Raw genomic sequence first — 22,040 nt, forward strand, 5'->3', positions numbered from 1 at the left:
AAAGATGCATTACAATAGCATGTAATGAAATAAAAACAATGGAAAATTAACAAACAAACAATTAAATTAAATCAAATATACATAACACTTCAGCACAGCTTTATGTCATGCAGATTACTGATAAGGCAGTCTTTATGTTCCACAATGGTTCCAGCTGCATATGACTTTAGGGGACATCCACTTTCACATTAAATCACGTATTTTTTCAGGAACTAGAACTAAAAGCCGTATTTCACTGAAGATCCTCCCCAAATCATGAACAAAGTAGAAATTACTTCTGTACATTAAAAAGTTGACTTGCCAGCCAAAAAAGGGATTGTAGTTGCATTTTGCTTGAACCATTGTCATCATCAAACGTTTCATAATGAGTTTATTCCATTTCAGAATATGCAGTTATTTATTTGGATGATCAGCCATGTCAGACAAGAAGAAACATACCTTTAAAAGTTTTAGGCAGAAAACTGCCCGCCTCTTTCCAAGATTTAGGAAAGTACGAAAACTCACAAAGATTACTGAAGAGCCTAGTCTGGATGGATCATGTGCCCAATCAACTGTACGTCCATTTCAAGGGGAGACTGCTTCAGAGCCATTAGTCCATTCCGAAAGGGAAGTTGCTGCAAATATAGAGGATCACCGGGAATTGAAATTTGCTGATGATGCAGATAGTGAATATTCAGAAATTGGAGGTGACACATATCGGCATGCAACATCAGATGACCTTAACTCTAAGTGTGATGGGGATGAGGGTAATGACCTGCCTTTTCCTGTGACTCCAGTTTCTAGACGTTACGAACTGGGGGGAAGTAAGAGTGGTAGTATTGATAGTGGCATAGACTGTGTATTGTCCCCCACTCTCAGCAGTGAGACATCGAAAGCCTCACCTTCACAAGAAACGGGGGTTAAGAGAGATGCAGAAATTTTGGCCGGTCCAACTATCCATATAGAGAAACCAGAGTCAAAATTACCCAAATCACAAAATTGTGAGAAAAACAGAATTTGTAGTACATTGTCACAAGAAGATTCTGTTAAAGACCATGAAGTGCCAGATTCTGAAATATCAATATCTAAATCCAGCAAGAGAGAATTTACCGGTAATTATCATGCTGCTTCAGAATCTGTAGCTTCAAGTAAAGCTAGGGAAAGCAATGAAATTACCAGTAAGCATGACAACACTTATGAGGAAATAATGGTGGATGAGCTAATTGATAACAGTTTAAAGTCAGAAAATTCCTCTTCAAAAAAAAGTCTTCTAAATTACCGTCCTGTTAAAGACTCCATTTTATTGCATAGTCCACATCTGCTTGTCAGTCCTGTACCAAGGTTAAGGAAATTTAAATCAACTATTAATCCAGAGAGTGCCAAAACCTGTCCCGTACCCTGGGAATTGCAGGTGAATGAAAATAGTGCTTTTGAAAGAACTAAACCTGCTAACAGGAGTGTTAGGAGCAGAGTTAAAGAAGTTAGTGAAACATTTCAAGACAAAGAGAAGGATCTTAAGTGTTATGGGGCAGTTCAGTATGGGATCAAAGATAAAAGCCATACATTATCTGATCAAAAAAATTTAAGTATTAGCAAACAGTGTATTAATTTAGATTGTAATAAGAGAACACATACTCTGTCAGGGATGACCTTGCCAAATGATAACAATTATTATCATGAAACAAACACTTTATCAAACAAAGACGATGGGAACTTACCACATTATGATGTTGATGTTTCTTCTTCAAGTCTTGATGACAGTGGTAGTTCCTTGTCAAGTCTTGAAAATGTTGTGTGTGGATATAGAACAGATGATGGCCTCCATGTAAGGAGAGTGTGTGAGACTGAAAATAGGAAGTACAGTCATGGTCAAGACGACAGAAGTAGATACCTGTTCGAAAAACTGGATGATAGTTCTGATGATAGCTCTGATGCTGGTAGTACTCATGAATGTGATGAACCATTTGGTTTAAGTTGGCATCAGTATATGACAAAGCCCCCAAAATCTGTGAGTAAACATAAGGACGAAACGGAAAATTTGTGTTTACAGTCGGAAAATGTTTGTATGAATAAATCTTTTCAAAGGTCACATAATGTTTCTAACCTGCATGGTGAATCATTAAAAATGGCATCATCCAGTGCCGCAAGTGTTGCTGATAGGGATAATATTTTTAAGAAGTCACGGTGCAAGTCTACATATCACACTGAAAATGCTCGCTCTTCCAAACATGGAGAACAAACTGATGAATGTCACACTTTAGATATGAAAGAAACTTCTGATATTTCAAGGAGAAACTGCCATTCTAGTCAGAAGCATGTTCGACCTGTAGGCCATAAACAACAAACTTCTCTTGATGACACTTTTCTTGAGAACGACACAAAAGTTGATAGATGGAAAAGAAATTCTAGATTATATTCAAGTTTGCACTCAAGCTTTTCATATTTTAAAGGCAGAGATCATAAAAGAAAAATATTAGACATTCATAATTTGTCTGCAGATGAAAGGGGACATTCTAAAAGTACTAAAGCTGTACAAAATTATTATGAGTCATTTCCAAGTGAACATAATCATTATGAGCCATTTCCAGGTGCCAAAAATCATGATGAGTCTTTTCAAGGTGAACAGAATAATCATTGTCTTGACCAATTTCGCTTGTCAACCTCCATCAGGGCAAACCCTATGAAATATAAAACATATTTGGATCAGTCTAACAATAGTGTTCACCATTATGATGAGTTATCGCACATTTCATCCAGTTCCCAATATAAGCAGTGTCAAAACCGTCAGTCATTATGGATTGAGAAAAGAGTTGGAATGGAATTTTCTCCAGCCAAACGGGTGTTACACAAAAACAAAAACATGACCGAGAAAGACCTATGTCAGCAGATTTTGAATCTGTATGTTATGGACGACTGTCAGTCAGATTCAGCATCAGGTCTGTCTGGTCAGGATCCAGTTTTACGTCCATCAGCTTTTGATCATATCTATGAAGAACTGCTGCCAGTTGACCATTCCAGGTCAGTGCAACAGCTGAAGAGCCTGGATGATTCACTTCTCCAGTATGGAACCTATGTGGCCCCAAGAGTACAACAAGAGAACAACGGCGTTGATCCTAACCATGAAGTGTACACGGCAGAAGCAGTTAAGAGGTGTCTGCAGCGTGAGTAATTTCAACTTGTTCACATTAAACAGGACTTGTATAGTCCACATATTTCCTACCTGCCTAGAATAGACATTTCACTCAATTACAGGAATAGCATGAAATTTTATTTCTAAGTCTTATTAGATTTACATTGGCTTGTATACCTGGCTATTACTATTAAAGTTTCAGCAGTACAGGCAGACACATATTGACACTACTTAAGCTTACAAGAGGCATGTGCCACCCACCGTACACAGCTGGGTTTTGTTTGCTTATTTATGTCATATGCTATGGCTTCCCAAGCTGGAGGAAAATGTATATGTCTGACATGAAAAAACCTCAGCCTTAAACCAGTTCATGTACAGCATTGTTTAAATGTTACAATTGTTTCATCATAAAGTCAGAATAACCTTTCATTTCCTAAACACATTTCATTCCCATGCATTCAAAACACCATACAAATATACATCATTCATTGGGCATGTTACCATAAACAGGTATGACAATCTTCTATCCCATTTAGCCTGGGCAACTAAAACTCATTGTTGAACAAGTGAAATTTCATGTTAGTAGTCCAGTTGATACAAAACAATGTCAAAAGTTAAAATTTCCACAGCATCATCCTTGCCAGGTCCAAACTGCAGTTGTAACTACCTTGGATATGTGATTGCAGAGTGATGAGATTAAGTGTGAACTGTTTGAAATGATTAACCAGGATTACTCAGTAGTGAAATGCTGGCTGTGCACCTTCTGAGTGTTAGGTTTGATTCTTACTATTAGCCCCAATGCACAATGGTGCCATTGATGTAAGAGGTGCTGACAGCAATGGTCATTCACAACATGTCTGTGGATATGGATGTAAATGAGTTATATTCAGCCTGATGCCAATAGCTATATTAATTTTTGTAATGTTTTAAGCATTAGAAATACAAAGTCATATATTCGCATAGCTGTGTGTAGATTTTTGAAGCTGAAAAGCGGGGGGTCACATTTCTTCACAGGGGTCCAGTATGTAAAAGTTTTTTAAGAAAAACCATGACCTGGAACGAGATCCTGAATGCTGGGACTCGTATGACAGAGAGCTCAATAATATTGTATTCACATAGCTTACCATTTGTTTGTACCCCCTACCAATTTTAAAAATGAAAAGCATCAAGGATATAAAAAAAATGAATAAATTAGTCATTTCATTCATTGATTTGTAATTTCTAACCTGATTGTTGCCAATGGGTAACTAACACTGTCGGATTATTGGCGTTTCAGTGCAGACAGATGCTTCTGATTTAAACAAGCAAACAGACTGCTTGTGGCCCATTTCTGGTTTCTAGAATAGTCTATTTCAGTTTTTTTTTTTAAATGGGTCATCTGCATCCAATATTTGCATTTACTAGTTTTAAATATTTCTAAAACAAATTGAACAAACAAATAAGGGGAACTTTTGTTTACATATGTTCAAAGAGCTGTAAATTCTAAATTTATGAAATTACTGAGATATTCAAAGATGGTGATCTACATCAAATCTGTTGCTTGAAAACATAGTCTGGCCCATGCAAATATGGTGACCATGTTGCTTAAGAAACTCCCATATCATATGATTTAAAGTGCCAACAGTTTGACAGTCAGGTTCAAACTTATAAATCAGTGAATGAAATTTGTGCATTTTTTATATCCTTGGTGCCTTCTGTTTTAGAATTGGTAGAGGGGTACAAACAGGATTGTGTGAGAGTACTATAAACACTTTATTTTAACTCTGAACACTCTGCATTTGTTCATATTACTATTTAGCGATTTGACTAATTAATGGAGATTTGTAGGTTAGACCCAGTTCAATCTTTATGCACCATGTATACAGGGTTTGTTAACATGTGAGATGTCATGTGGACATAATGTAGATCACTTTCTGGTGGGTTCTTATTTACCTTAATCTTAAAGATTAACTCGGGCCAGTATTGATGTTAAGTCGGAAAAAATTTATCAACTGTTCATGCCCTTCCATATACATTACGTGTATGTGTGGCTGTATTAAATAAATTCAGTCCTCATTTACTTTTATGATTTAACTGGAAGGATCATTTAACACAGTACTGTCTCACTATAAGGTGGGTATGGTCACCAATTCCATTTCATTAAATAGAGTTAGAGTTAGGTGATATAGTGGTAATATTATATGTTTCGGGGTAGGTGATATAGTGGTAATATTATATGTTATGGGGTAGGTGATATAGTGGTAATATTATATGTTAGGGTAGGTGATATAGTGGTAATATTATATGTTTCGGGGTAGGTGATATAGTGGTAATATTATATGTTATGGGGTAGGTGATATAGTGGTAATATTATATGTTAGGGTAGGTAATATAGTGGTAATATTATATGTTAGGGTAGGTGATATAGTGGTAATGTTATATGTTAGAGTATATAGTGGTAATATTATATATTATGGGGTAGGTCATATAGTGGTAATATTATATGTTATGGGGTAGGTGATATAGTGGTAATATTATATGTTATGGGGTAGGTGATATAGTGGTAATATTATATGTTAGGGTGTATAGTGGTAATATTATATGTTATGGTAGGTGATATAGTGGTAATGTTATATGTTAGGGTAGGTGATATAGTGGTAATATTATATGTTAGGGTAGGTGATATAGTGGTAATGTTCTATGTTAGGGTAGGTGATATAGTGGTAATGTTATATGTTAGGGTAGGTGATATAGTGGTAATATTATATGTTAGGGTAGGTGATATAGTGGTAATATTATATGTTAGGGTAGGTGATATAGTGGTAATATTATATGTTAGGGTAGGTGATATAGTGGTAATATATGTTAGGGTAGGTCATATAGTGGTAATGTTATATGTTAGGGTAGGTGATATAGTGGTAATGTTATATGTTATGGTAGGTGATATAGTGGTAATATTATATGTTAGGGTAGGTGATATAGTGGTAATATTATATGTTAGGGTAGGTGATATAGTGGTAATGTTATATGTTAGGGTAGGTGATATAGTGGTAATGTTATATGTTAGGGTAGGTGATATAGTGGTAATATTATATGTTAGGGTAGGTGATATAGTGGTAATATTATATGTTAGGGTAGGTGATATAGTGGTAATATTATATGTTAGGGTAGGTGATATAGTGGTAATGTTATATGTTAGGGTAGGTGATATAGTGGTAATATTATATGTTTTGGGGTAGGTGATATAGTGGTAATATTATATGTTATAGGGTAGGTGATATAGTGGTAATATTATATGTTTCGGGGTAGGTGATATAGTGGTAATATTATATGTTTCAGGGTAGGTGATATAGTGGTAATATTATATGTTAGGGTAGGTGATATAGTGGTAATATTATATGTTAGGGTAGGTGATATAGTGGTAATGTTATATGTTAGGGTAGGTGATATAGTGGTAATATTATATGTTAGGGTAGGTGATATAGTGGTAATATTATATGTTAGGGTAGGTGATATAGTGGTAATGTGATATAGTGGTAATATTATATGTTATGGGGTAGGTCATATAGTGGTAATATTATATGTTAGGGTAGGTCATATAGTGGTAATGTGATATAGTGGTAATATTGTATGTTATGGGGTAGGTCATATAGTGGTAATATTATATGTTAGGGTAGGTAATATTATATGTTTCGGGGTAGGTGATATAGTGGTAATGTTATATGTTATGGGGCAGGTCATATAGTGGTAATATTATATGTTAGGGTAGGTCATATAGTGGTAATATTATATGTTATGGGGTAGGTGATATAGTGGTAATATTATATGCATCATATACTTCATTATTAGGTAGTCTTACTGTAAGGCAGCATATTCCGTAGGCTTCATGGATGGCATTATAATGTGGGAGTGCTGTACAAGTACATGCACATTTGTGAAGATTGCATTTTTATTTTCTAAATATGTTTCACAGATGGTACCAAACAAGGTGTCTCTAAGCCAAGGCCAGTGTCTACTCCATCGGGGCCAGTGGAGGATACGATTCCAGCTAAACCCAGGCCACTGTCTACTCCATCTGGGCCAGTGGAGTACAGGATTCCAGCTAAGCCCAGGCCTTTGTCCACCCCAACTGGGCCAGGGGAAGATATTATGAAAGATATGATAAACTGGCAGCAACCCTCATCAATACCACATGAGAAGATATGCTCTAGAGGACTTGATCATCAGAAACTGGATGGAAAGGAAAACTTTGTATGTTGTTCTGATTTAAATGTCTCCTGAAAATATTCAGAAAGTGAAACCTGGCTGTTACTATGGCTGTCTGTCTGTCTGTTGATTTATCATCAGTTGCTAGGTGGTTATTATTTGTAATTATTCCTGTTCTGACCACAGGAGGCGGGGGGTTTAATTTCCATTGGACTCCAGGAGCTTGTTATCTGATTTCCCTTCATTCAGGCTCAAGGTGGTGGGACTTTAGTTCCCACTGGACCTCTAGAAAGTGAGGGTCTAACAAATATATTCTTCTCGGCCCCCCCCCCCCCCCCCCCCCCCCCCCGAAGTAGGGTCTTATTCCCATTATATCCCCCACAAGGTGGGGTTAGATTCAAAATATACACCAAAAAAATCAGTTACAATCAGGACTCTCTAGAGTTCCTGGACTCTTGGAACTCGGTAGTCTTCCTGACATTAATTTGCACGTCCCTCACTTTCAGAAAGCAAAATGAAAATGTTCATGATCATTACATGTCTGAAATAAAATTCTCAGCCTTGTAAAATCACATTAGAGAGAAACATTTTCAGTATTTGAACATCAGATCATAGAGCGCTCTTCCATCTGCAGACTAGTTTCTTTTCCTTTTTCCTGTTCTTTGGCTTAATAAATATATCTATTATGTCATTCTGGTTATTGTAGTCTTCAAGTACAGGACACTGATCCATTATTATGATCAATTTATTCACTGTTTCAGTGTTGATAATTTGCTTCTTTGCTGTCCTCATTTTTCACCCCAGTTTCAAGAGTTTTCTCAACAGAGTATTGATATGTCTGTCTTGTTTGCATAGCACAGCAAGCATTAACAACAATTAAGTGATTGGGTTATAGTCAGGACAGATTAAGGCTTACATCTGCATGTTAGTATTTCCATTTCTAGTGAGAGGATTTGGTTTTTCATCAGTCTTAACACCACTTACAAATGCTTTTAATGTAATATCTTAATCATGCATACTGAGGTAGATTTTAATATTATTATTATTATTATTATTATTGCATATGATTGTTTGTCCACCTCAGACTAAGAAAGCTTTGATTACTTTCATTATACATGTTGTCAGACCTGCCAACCATTACGATTTTACCTTTAAAAAATACACTACCTTACTGAGACTGTCTTGTTAGGGTTGGCAGGTCTCTAATTGAAACAGTGTTGCAGCTGTAATGGACATCATTTTTTTGCTGAATAATCACAAGCTCTTACATATTGAATATAACATCTGTTTTGTGGGTATTTTTAAGACATCACATAAGAGAAGACTTAACTGTTAATAAGTCAAACTGTCAAGTTTACCTGTGTCTAGTCTAGTGATTGATATATATGTTTACCTGAGTCTAGTCATTAGCTATGCTGCAGATTGGCGATTGTAAAAAGGAGAGCATCATGGGTGCAAAATGGGGCACATCACAGGGACATGTTACAATGAGAATTTCACATGTATTTGACCTGAAACTTTGGTCCTTGAGAGTCCTGACAGTGTTGAATGCATTAGGATTTGTCAGATTATCCAATAAAATAAATATTTCTTTGACTTCTCTTAAGGCAAATTAATCTGTGTTTGTTTCAAGTACATTAGAGTGTGTATTTGGTTTTGGGTGTGTACTGGCACAGCAATACAGATGTGTTATTTAATGCAAGTATCTTACCCATTGTTGCTGTCCCTGGCTGATCCATAGTAGGATTTGAAGCCACATTCTATGTCATGAGTCTAGCATGGCATGTTTGCCAATGATCTAACCCTTTTTCTGCAGAGTGTGTATGTTTATATATTTTTTAAATGCACATCTGCACAATCCTGGCTTTATAGTGGCTTTATAGTGGTGAGTTTAAAAAAGTATGGCTTTGAATATATTGATATTAAAACGAGCTATAATATATGGTATAAGTGCATCATAGTAACCTTCAAGAATATGGCAGAAGAAAGTAGAACTGGATTAATAAACTGATAATAGTGTTCAGATATGCAAGTACAGAAGGGCATGGTACCCTGCCACCCAGCTCCTCAAGTACCACACTTATTTCTTCACACTGATTTGTGACCCGCATACTTTATTTGTTAGATTGCATCCCTGTCTATTTTTATGGTGCTTTGGCCCTTTCTGGATTTGACATTATGCCCCTGCACTGTGTTTGTTCAGTTTGTAGTCCAGATCCCATTTTAGCATTGGCAAAAATAAAGAGCAAATTCCTGAACATCAATCAAAAGAAACAATTGCACTTAATAATTGGCTTATTCATCAAGATTAGAGTAAACAGAATACGCTATTTAAGGTTAGACAGTCTTCCACTTTTAAGTGATTGATATATATATATATATATATATATGTATATATATATATGTCATCAGAACATTCTCTAAAGCAGGGTGTTGTGCATAACTTTGACAATCAATTAGTTTGGCACATATCTCAGAGTAGCAGGAGACCTCATCTTAAAGAATCTCAAGGCAGTTTGATGAAAGTCAGTGCTAGACTAGATTTTTGAGAAGAGTCTGCATGTAAAAGATACCCAGATCAGAACATTTTTAGATTATTATGGATTCTTCAAAGTCTGTATTGGTAGTAAAGTGATTTTGTGTCTTTTTTCAAGGAGTAGTACATGGTCTTTATTGGATTCAAGCTATAAGACTTTATACATGTACACTGAAACTTCCCCAGTCCAAACCCTCTGTGACCAGGCCTCCTGCTGCAAACTGGCATCTCAGTAACTCAACTTCCTCCTTCTACAAAGGCCACCAATCACCCATCTTGAAAATCTTGTTACTGCTACTACTGAACAGAAATTAATAGAGCTTTCTGAGACCCTAAGCTTCCAGGTCAAATGCTTTTGAAAAATCTGATAGGAATCACCATTTCTACGTAACGTGCCTCATTTTCACCCTTTTTTTATTTTGCTGTCTGACAATTCATGGTAATCTCACTATTTTCAAAAGAATTATGCACTTTTTTATGCTAATGATTATCTCCATCATGAGGTGGATGCAGGATGGGGTGGGGTATTTACATCAGCAAATTGCTCACCACTTCTCGTGTTTACTTTTTAACCACACTTCGTAGGCAGATAAGTGGCAAATTTTGACAACAGTTTCGCTATCCTTTTTTGTGCAAATGTACACTTCCAGTGAACCATCTCGTTTATATACACCATCTTTTTTCTTTCAGTTTGAAGAGCAATTTGATAAGCTGACCAAGTTCCACACAGTGCGAAATGGACGCAGAATGGTCAGATACCTCACCTTGGAGGAGGCACAAAACATAATTACACATTTCCCCCGTATGTATAACCTACTTGTATGCAATGGCTGGCCTTGTGTGGAAAAACTGTACCACATTTTACAAAACTTAAACTATTTTGGGCTGCAACTGTACCTTCTATTCATGCATATATTCTGGTTTTCACTTGATACTTTGCAAATTCATTTTGCCAATGCAATTCATTGAATGCAGTCTTTGTCTTTGCTAGGTTTTTTTTCTTGACACGTAAAATTGGCCATCAACAAGCCAATCCCTACGTCATTGTCTTTCAGTCTGTCCATGCAAATCGCTCTAATAAAGTTTAAGAGACAGCTTAATATTATGGTCATGTGAAGAGACAGCTTAGGTTTTTTACCCTAGTGCAAGGTACTTAATCTGATTATTTTATTTTGACCCAGTTGTAAATGTCTGTAAGTCAGTACCAGCTTTGGCATGGTAGTTGGGAAATAACATCACATTGGCTAGGGTGCTATCTCTGAGACAATTTATGTTTATATTTCTGTTTGGTTAGCTGAAAAGAAGGACTTGAATTTCAAAGTGAAAATACAAGCTAATTATGAATAATGACCTTCAGAGAAAAAGGTGCGTTGGAAGTGAAAATACTAGCTAATAATGAGTAATTATTTTAGTTGTTAAGGGGAATTTCATCCGTGATCATTATTAATGTGTGTTTTGTTTCATAATTTTTTTCTCTGAACGTGTTCTTTTCGAAAAACAAAAATTTGATTTATAGCTGAATAAAGCATTTCTGCAGTATCCAGACTTGCCAGCTCTTATGATTTTGCCATAAGTCTTACGAAATTTACCCTTAAAATACGAACTTACGGCATGCTAGCAAAAACTACAGAAAAATGATTGTTGCTGAAAAATCCAGATAATTGGTTCATCCATGTTTTATTTGGATCTGAGTTTCATCTTAGAATTAGTAAAATTAGTCAGGGAACCAGACTAACTTTACAGCAGCACCCCAGATGCTTTAAACTGCACATGTTTGTTCATGCGAAGCATCTGCATGATCAAACTGTTGATTATAAATTTTTTAAAAATGGCATTCAGGAAGTGATGCATGTTTAAGACGAAAGGGAAAATAAGTTTCTAGAAAAGTGTTAATAATCAACACATTAGAATAAAAAGGAGTATTCAGATTCTTGTGAATAAAAGCTGGAAAGGACACAGTTACATCTATTGGACATCATGTGCCAATTTGAGTATGTCTTGTGGCAGGAGATATGATTGCCGTCATCATGTGAAATGGAAAAGAATTTCCAAGAATTATGTCAAGTTGAGAGATAGCAACAAGCCATTGAGTTGCATAGGGTTTGGAACTAAAGTTTGTGCAACTGTACTAGTGGTAAATAAAGTCTGTGCATACTTTACAAACTTTTAAGTTGAAGATACTGTTTATCGTCGATGTGTTGAATTTTTATTTGCATTTTCCAGTTTTACAATAGTTATTTATATTTTGTTACACCATACTCAAAACCGGTCAATCTTATGGAAAAAATCAACTGCCTTACTGAGACAGACTTGTCAGGGTTGGCAGGTCTGTAAATCTATAAAAAATGATCTATATGAGACTTTTATCAGTCTTGCATTCTGTAAGTGGTTAATAAACAGAAGTCAGAAGAAAGAGGCACTGTATCGATGACCTATTAAATCAGTTCGCTTTTATATAGGCAAATTATTGAGCTGCATAGGGTTTGGAACTAGTGTTTGTGCAACTTGTACTAGTGGTAAATAAAATATACGCTTACTTTACAAACTTTTGAGTTAAACATAATGTTTATCGTCAATGTGTTGAACTTTTAATTGCGTTTTCCAGCTTTACAGTTATTGATATTTTGCTACACCTTACTGAAAACTGGTCAATCTTAGGGACAAAAATCAACTGCCTTACTGAGACGGACTCGTCAGGGTTGGCAGGTCTGAGTATCTGTTGTAAGAAATTATTCATTATATCTAATCCCAGAAATTAGTTACACTAGTGGCTGTTAGTGACTTAACAGCAAAAATCAGCAGACAACAAAACTATTAGTGAATATTTTTTTTTAGAGAATGAATCACTAGGATTTTGATCATCAGCAGTTTTTACAGTCCCTACTCAACATAGCTTGGCAGATGAATTTTCATATGAATATATATGTACATGTGTAGATTTCCTGATGCTAGGGCATCCACCTCGGCTGCGGGAGGTCACTATTTTCGAACCCCGGCTGAGTCATACCAAAGACGTATAAAAAATTGTACTAGCAGCTGCCTTGCTAGGCACTCAGCATTAAGAGGTTAGTGTTAGGACTGCTTTGCCTGGTGTCAGGATAATGTGACTGGGTGGGACATGATTCTAGACTTCACCATAAACTGCCACACTGCAGACCTCATAGCAAATTGACTGAAAAATTGTTGAAGCTATATTAAAAATCAAAATGACACTCTCTAAACTAATGGTGAGGGGTTATTAGTTCAAGATTTGTGTGTGAATGTGTGTTAAGCTAGATAATTAAAAAATGTGTAAAAGAAAGCAAACCTACTAGGATTTTTTCCTGTCTGTGAATCATGCTTGAGAATTTTTCTTCTCAACAGGAATTAAAACCAAGTATTTAACTCTGATTATCAGCACAAGTAGGAGTTGGGAAATTTGGTTATCTGCTGAAGTAATTAAAGATGGAGAAAAGCTGTTAGTATGAAAAATATTCATTTTATGCCTGGTGAATATGCCATGTTTCTTTTTCCTCAGCTCCTAAGGATCCCAGTCGAATCAGCTGGAATGAGAAGCTGGTGGAGTGGGATTATCGTCACCATACACCTCGCCAAACACCAATCAAAACAAAACCAATCCTAAGCCAGGTTAGTATTTGACCAAGTTGTTAGTCATCAGTTACTGTGGGAATTTTTTTAAATAAATGACTGTCATATAATAAACATTAAAACATTGCAACTGCACATCAACTAACACAATGAACTTGTGTTTGAAAGAAATTCAATAGTCCTGACTATAAAATGTTGCTTCAGCATGTAAACAGCAAAAATAGCATGACCAGCAACTAAGTTCACATCGATGGAAAAATATGCACATAAAACCCAAATGAAGAACAATAACAAAAAACTTACCAGTACTTTCTAGCCATAATAATACAACAAAACAACAGAGACTTTGATACATTGAGTGTTTTGAGAAAAGCCTTGGAATCGGCCAAGAACCCACAATCTATGTGATTCAGATATGTGGATGATAGAACTACACGAGTACCATGTGCAGGAGTTCGCAAACCATCTAAACTCCATTGACCCACATATTCAGTTCACTTCAGAACAAAATGAAAGTGGCAAACTAACATTCTTGGACATGTGTATACAAATAAATGATGATAAGTCAACCGAAATCATTGTGTATAGAAAACCAACCCACGCAGACCAGTAACCTTACCTTTTTCCAATCATCAGTGGAACACAAGAAGTCTGTAGTGAGATCTTTACTACACTGAGCTAATTCATTTCACTGATGAGACAGATCAAACTGAAATAGAACATGTGAATAATGCACTACAAGTAAATGATTATCCCAAGTGAATTTTAAAATAATGTCTTTTTTTATGGTTTTCTTTATTTTACTAATTTCTTGAAGGCAGTTTGAAGTGGAATTTCGACATTCTTCTATTACTGAGTTTTGGTGATAGAAGATGTTCTTCTTCAGTGATGTCTACCAGTTAACTAAAAATGATTTACAAGTTTACAGTTATTTGAACCTGTCTCTATGGATTTTGTACATACAATCCTGATGAAGAGTGCACCAAAGTCATGTAAACTTGATCCAATTCCAACATCACTGCTTCATGAGTGCTTTGATCCAGTATTGCCTTCACTAACTGATGTTATTAATACCTCTCTCTCATCCGGGGAATTCCCATCATTTTTCAAAACTACCACTGTAAAGCCTCTGCTGAAGAAACCAACACTAGACCATAATGATTTAAAGAACTACTGCCCAGTTTCTAATCTCCCATTCATATCAAAACTCTTAGAAAAGGTTGTTCTATCCCAGCTTGTATCTCATCTGAATTCAAAGCCTTTTTAGCAATGTACAATCTGCATATCGCCCTTGCCACAGTACTGAAACTACTCTTCTAAAAGTAGTTAATGACATTCTCTCTGCTTTGGATAGCGGAAAGATTACAGTCCTCACCCTTCTTGATTTGTCTGCAGCTTTTGACACAATAGACCATGATATATTACTTCACCGTCTCCAGCATGTATTTGACATTCATGATACAGTCTTACTGTGGTTCAAGTCCTACTTGGTCAACAGGACACAAATTGTGTCAGCAAATGGAATACACTCCAGCCCAGTTGATCTATGTTGTGGTGTTACACAGGAGTCTGTTCTTGGACCTGTTTTCTTCATTCTGTACACTCAGTCGCTCTCAGGTGTCATAGATCATCATCCAGTGTCTCACCAATTGCATGCTGATTACACCCAAATATACAAATCTAGCCACCCAGCTGAAGTTGATGCTACCATCCAGGGTGTAGAGAGGAGCATTTCTGATGTGAAATCATGGATGACATGTAACAAGCTGCAGATGAATGATGACAAAACTGAGGCCATTCTGATTACAACACAAAGACTTTCTCATTCACATCCTTTACCTCAAACAATAAATATCAGCAACACCAACATTAAATTCACACAATTAGTATGAAACCTAGGTGTTACTCTGGACAGTACTCTCACATTGCACAAACATGTCGTGAACATATGCAAGGCTGCAAATCTTGAGCTGAGACGCATCAGCTACATTCGCAAATATCTTTCAGTTGATGCCACTAAAACACTTGTGTGTTCATTAGTACTTTCAAGACTGGACTATTGTAACTCAATTCTGTCTGGTTCATCTCAATATCTACTTCAAAAAGTTCAAAACACAGTCGGATCATACTTAGAGTACCACGATCAGAGCTCTGTACCCTACACTGGCTATCCATTTGATCCAGAATCAAACACAAAATTTGTTCTCTGTGCTATGTTTCACTGTCGGACTCTAGTCCAACATACCTATCCGACCTCACTCATGTGTACACACCAGCAAGATACTTGCGCTTCTCTTCTGACAATCGTATACTCATTATTCCCACTATGAAAACAAAGTCATACCGACAGCATTCTTTTGCATACCAGGGCCCAACGACATGGAATAAATTGCCCACTGAACTTAGAAAGAAAGACACAGTGATCCCATTCAAGAGTGCTTTCAAAACTCACTTATTTTGACTGCAAGAACAAACTTAAAGCCTAATAATGTTTCCTACCTTAAATATTCTCAGCATGTTTTTTCTATGTTTTCTAATTTCATAGAATTTGTGTTTGTAATCATATCATTATATATGTTTTTATGTTATAGGTGTTGTCTAATGTTGTAAAGCGCTTAGAGCTTCTAAAGATTAGGCTCTATACAAAGTCCTCATTATTGTTATTATTATTATTTACCTTTTCCTGGTTGAACATTAACTTTTTATGTCTTTTCCTCCTCATGACTTGAGCAACTGCAATGGCTCACCAATATTGAACAGTTACCCCAGGGTCATAATACATCAATCTGCTGTGATTGCAATTTTTGTGTAAATTTGACTTTTAACCTCTTCCTAGACAAACATAGGTCAGCTACCTTGGTAAAGCACTTGAAAACCATTTTATTTGTATGATTTAGTCGATGATGGGTTGAAAGTACCATTTAAAACCAACCAGTGACCCCCTTCTTGAGAACTCCAGGGGCATGAGAAAAGGATGACAGCCCTCTTACAGATGGTTACCACACCCATTGTCATGCTTGGACAGATATAGTTTCACATTATCCCAATACTTTTTTGTCTGTAAGGTCATATGAATTTACATTACTTCCATGCATCTGTTGTGTATGATTCATCTGTCAGCAATTCTGTAGTCCTCATTTTTTTATCTGATTTCCATCAAACTTGGGTTTATATCCTCATAATCTTGGATGAGTTCAGTGATGAGCAAGATCCACATCTGTTAGGTTATCATGTGTCCGATTGGCTAGCCTTATTATGACCTGGAGGTCATATTTGTGATCCAATTATCAAATGTGGATTAAATAATTATATCATTAAGATCATGGAAGAGTTTGATCATGAACAGAATCAATGCGTGTTGATGTATTGATTGCATTTGAGTGTATGAGCTTGTAACATCTCTGGAAGGCTTATTCCTGACCTGATGTTGATTAGACTTGACACTTGGGCTTATGTCGACAATATCTTGAATTAGTTCAATAAAATGTGAGATCCGTGCATATCAAGAAAGCATTCTTGCATCTGATTGGCTGACCTTGTTACCACTCTTGAATCCATAATACTTATCCAGTTTTTATTGCTCTGGAGACTAGGATTTGATCAAACTGAATAATTAGGCCTGTCATTTAGATTTTGGTTGAGTATATTATGAAGTGTGGTTGATGTATAATATTATATTATATTATATTATATTATATTATATTATATTATATTATATTATATTATATTATGTTATATTATATTATATTATCAAGGTGAAGGATGAGTTTGATTTTGAGTTAGATCTTCTCATATTAGAATCAGTCCTTATGTTTAAAGGGTGCATGGGGATCAATAACAAGAAAATTAAAGTGGGACGGGGAAGAAGGGATTTTCCCCCATTTTGGATAGAAAAATCATGCATTTGTATTTATAAAAATAATATGAATACTGCTATCCTCAACCTTTAGGAAGACAGCTGTAATCCACTTTTTGTAAAGGCTTTAATATAAAATAGATAATAATATACCTGTATAAAAAAAAATGTAAAAATGGTGTGGGCTACCTGTATATATGTCTGTCTGTCTATCTCTGTCTTTCTATTTTCCTGTTTGTAATATAAAGCTCCAGCCCATATATAGATAACTGATTGTTGTCCAAAAAAAATCACTGAATGCATAACAATTTTTGTAATTGTTTTAATGGGTATTAAAGATGTACATTTGATTGCCAAAAGAAGAATAACAAAAGTATGTTCACATCATCACTAGATCTTACATGGAAGAGTTCATTTTCTTTCTCAAGGAGGCTTTCTGTAGATAATTGTATAGAATAGATTAAAGTTGAATTTAATTAATTAAGAATAAATAAGTTATTTCTACAATTTGCAGAAGAATACCAGCTTTCCTAATTGTGATGATATTCCTTCACCCATCGTCCTAACGAAACTGCGGAGATCCAAGTCCCTGTCACGTCGTTACAAGAACTGGCCCTGGTGATGTGTTTGATATGAGAACCGCAATCTGTGTGCCTTCTCTTCATAATTCTGACAATGTTAGGGTTATATGGAAGCTGTTTGGAAGGAGATGTGAACTTTAATGTGGATAATTGTTCATTGTTAAATCCACCTTAGTAGAATCTTTTCACCAATATTACTTTGGCGTCCATTTGAATGTCGGTCCATATGTCTGTCCACTCCCTAGATTAAGTTAATGTAAATTTAATTATTTTTACTTCCAGTTCATTTCAGCACAATTGATCTCACACTTTCAGAGTTGGAATGTAGCTGCAGAACACACTTATTTTTATCTTTTGTCATCCTGATTTATGGGGTAATCTCGTGGGGTTAGAATTTCTCCCTTTTTTAGCTCACCTCCATAAATTCAGGTGAGCCATTAGTATGATCTTTAATTAGTCCATTGTCCATTCACAGTTGTATTTACAATTTATCAAAAGCTGCTTGACCAATTTGAGTATGATTTTACAGGGTGCATTCTTGCATCAAGGCCTTCCAGACTTGTTCAGTGAATTCCACACCCAAAATTAACTCAGCATTTGGAATACTACTTGGTTTGGGGCTTCAGCTGCTGGCCATGGCCATCGTCATGTTGTTTTTTTTTTTGTTGTTTCATTTTCATAAAAATGACAGTGTAGCTTTGGGAACTCGAGCATCAAACATTCCAGTGCTTGGCATCACTCTGTGTTTGTCCTTCTCTGCTCAATGCTTGGCATCACTTAGGGTCTTAGATCAGTTTTTTTATAGTTTTTTTATTATTGTGAGTTCCAAAATCTTGAAACATGTGATGGATTGGAACCTGCCTTTCCACAGGATTACCTTGCATGAATATTTGCATATTTTTGTACTACATTTTAGCTAAGCATTCAGTTACAGTGAACAGTGCAATAATATTTTTTATGTACCTGTTATATGTACATTAGCATAGTATATTCATTGTGCTGGTTAGTTTTACATACATCAGCTAGTCATGACATGAACCATTTGTACATATGCTTATGGATTGTGTGGGTTTTTCTTTTTGTATTCTGCATAAATCATGCAAAAAGTAAATGTAACTATGAGATTCTGATAATGTATATGCAGTTAATAGGTCTGTATTTTTTTAAATACCAACTATCAGCTCATCTCTTCATCTAACCTTGCTATATTTTTCAAGATTTTTATTTAAAAAATTTTTATTCCGAATTTTGCTCACCCTCTAGGCAGAAAATAGTTAGGATAATTTCAATGTAGCAAGTTTTTTTTTTGCCCTTTTTATTATTTTTTAATTTTTATTAATTTTTAGGGTCAGTTTCAGTTTTGTGCATTTTTCGTATCGTTTCCTAATTTGATATTATTGTCCAGTTTAACATCAAAATAATAGTTCTAATACATTTGTATTGCATGAGTATAAAATTTGTCTTTCAGTCACATTATTTATTATGATGGAATTATTTCAATTTGATATTTATTTTTTCTTCTTATTTTCACATGCTTTTCATATCAACATCATTTTCAAATTATTGAGGTCCAAAGAGTGTAGAGTAAATGAGAATTCACAAAAGCATATATGCAAAAAGTATGAATGGTTTGGCTAATTTTACTCTTCTGAGTTATTAATGGATGGATTTCTAAATCATTTTCTTGGTTTTGACACACTCGACGTCATATATTGACACTTTTGAAAAATTTTACAGTGTCATTTATGTTTTAGTTTGCAGACAATTTTTTTTATATCTTTAACACTGCTTTTTTATGATACTCTATGCCATTTTATCAGATTTTAAAAAAATATCTTTGTAACTGAAGAATTGCAATTATATTTCTACCTCATACTGATCAACTGATGAATCTGGTACCTCAGCCTACCTAACCCCCAGCTGTCAGTCAATGGTTTATTAAAATATTCCATTGGGCCGCTATCCACTATCAAGCCTGGCTAATTCATTATGTAATGATCCAGGGTGCTAAGCTTGTCAGACTTTAAAGTAGTCTGGTTCACAGATCGTATGATACGGTCACCATTTTATTTTATAGCAGTCTAATTAAGACTGTTGTAATGTATCTGTCTTTCCCCTGCATTTTAGGAAATTTTCAGCCAAGACCAAACACTGATCTTTAATAAAGAATAATGTTGATCATCTGGAAAACTGTATTTTTATTAGTAGGTCTGATTTGGAGATTAATTAATATTTCTATGGTGCTAATCTTTGCTAAATTTTAATCCAGAGCATCACATGTGATATTTATATACAAATTTGTATGTAATATGTAATATGATCTTCATAATTTTTACCACATGCAGCTTAGGCTAAAAAATGTTTTGATCTCAGTTCTAAACAGCTGTCAAGTAAAGCAATCATACATTTTTATATTTACTGTTTTGTATTGAAATGCAACAAGGAGATGCGGGTATTTTGTAAATATTTTGTAAATAATTATGGGGGGGGTAGGGTAATATTTACCATAATGTTAACCACAAAGGTGGATCATAAAATTAAATGTTTTGCCATGAATATTTGTGTACTAGTTCATTACTAGATCCTCAAAGGAAGGAGATATGTTTGGCTTGGATGGCTTTTATTCCCAATACTTTATGGCATGTTGTCCATTCTCTTGTACCAATTATCATTTATGTTACTAATAATAGTGTTAAAAATATGATCTTACTAAAATTAATAATACTTACATTGAGCCTGTTAGGTCAATTTGATATGTCAAGTGAAGCAACTCTAAAAATTAAATAATTCAACCTGATTGTAGTTATCACTCTTGGATATTGTTCTACTGATAATAATATGTGAAATATGAGTAGAAAATGTTTTCCAAAGGAAATCACTTCAAGAATTCCTCCAATAATGCTTTAAATGTTAACATACATTCTCTAGTGATCTGTGATTTTTTTTTATATAGAGAAGTATTCTGAAGAAATGTTTGTAATAAAAACAATAAAGAGTAATATCTCTCGAGCTATATATATATATATATATATATATATTTGTCATCTAATCTTACGTAAATAGGATAACCCTCCATACCATTAGTGTTCTCTATACTTTGATTGGTCTTTATTCAGATAAGCAAATTTCAAATGCAATTTAGTAAAACATGGTTTGAAGAGTTTATTTTAGGCCTATTTTTCATTAAAAGTACAACACAGATATTTTGTTTGACAACAGCAATAATATTTTTGTTGAACCTATTTACATAACTATGATAGACATCATATTTCTTTGAATTGATACAATAATAGAACAAAAACAATTTAATGACTTTATACACTGTACAATTCACATCAATGTAAAAGCTCTTTGGTGGGGGGAATGATTAATTACTTTTACCACAAAAAGAGTATAATTTTTTTCACCAAAAACCGTAGACGACTATTTCTGATATTTAACTTTATAAGACAGCAAGATTATCCTGGTTCTAATCTTGTCTCTTTTCTTCATGTCATGGTTGGCTATGAAAAAAAATGGGTCTAGCCATCTAAAGGGACATAACTCAAGTTTCACTACATAGTTAGTTCTACCTATAATAATTACCTCCCTTCATGTTATTTTGCCCAAATATATGTAGAAACAGTAAAAGCAAAATGCTCATAAAACGTAATTACTTAAATATTTCCCATCAATTATTGTATTAAATTTTGTAATCACTTCTTAGTGCAAAAAAAGAGAGTTTAAACATTTAAAATTCAGATCACTTGTTAGAAGGGTAGTTTGCCTAAGATTCTAATAAGGAAATATTATCAGTATTTTACAGTTGAATTTCATCATCTCTTCATCCTCCAAGCCATCCATATTATCAGTACTTTGATTATATGATATTCTGATCATCTTAGCTTTTTTCAGATCTTTTCTTGTCTCAAAATGCTAATTTTCTTGCCTTTTCTGATTTTTTAAATGTTTTTTTTTTATATAAAGATATTAGTATTGTAACTAATTTTGTAACTATGTGTATTTTATTGCAATAATCTGCATTGAATGATCGTAAGATTTAGTTTGGGATGCAGAGTTGTATATATCAATATATTTCTGCACACTAGTCTTTTTATACAATACATTTTTTTAATACCAATACCACCAAATTATAATGAGGGGGAGAATGTTGTGTTATCTTTAAAAGTAAATCTGTACATAAAT

At 34.7% G+C, this 22,040-nt stretch overlaps 1 protein-coding gene across 1 annotated transcript; it reads left to right on the forward strand.

Annotated features, from left to right (window-relative positions):
• Nucleotides 1-2,725: 2,725 nt before the first annotated feature.
• Nucleotides 2,726-21,001, forward strand: LOC149780997 (uncharacterized). The gene is made up of 5 exons (XM_089938107.1): nt 2,726-3,140; nt 7,062-7,339; nt 10,521-10,632; nt 13,348-13,457; nt 17,789-21,001. Exons 1-5 carry the CDS (start codon nt 2,795-2,797, stop codon nt 17,894-17,896), a joined length of 954 nt encoding a protein of 317 aa, XP_089794233.1. The 5' UTR covers nt 2,726-2,794; the 3' UTR covers nt 17,897-21,001.
• The last annotated feature ends 1,039 nt before the right edge of the window (nt 21,002-22,040 follow it).

Source organism: Sinohyriopsis cumingii, chromosome 16 (assembly GCF_028554795.1).
Source record: "Sinohyriopsis cumingii isolate HCF-2022 chromosome 16, ASM2855479v2, whole genome shotgun sequence".
In the NCBI taxonomy this organism is placed as follows: domain Eukaryota; kingdom Metazoa; phylum Mollusca; class Bivalvia; order Unionida; family Unionidae; genus Sinohyriopsis; species Sinohyriopsis cumingii.

Bases quoted from the DNA above. Each gene is read 5' to 3' on its own strand.
- LOC149780997 (XM_089938107.1), top strand. From the start codon at position 2,795: ATGGAATTTTCTCCAGCCAAACGGGTGTTACACAAAAACAAAAACATG. The intron at 3,141-7,061 runs GTGAGTAATTTC...TATGTTTCACAG, and splicing joins AGTTAAGAGGTGTCTGCAGC to ATGGTACCAAACAAGGTGTC. The intron at 13,458-17,788 runs GTTAGTATTTGA...TACAATTTGCAG, and splicing joins CAAAACCAATCCTAAGCCAG to AAGAATACCAGCTTTCCTAA.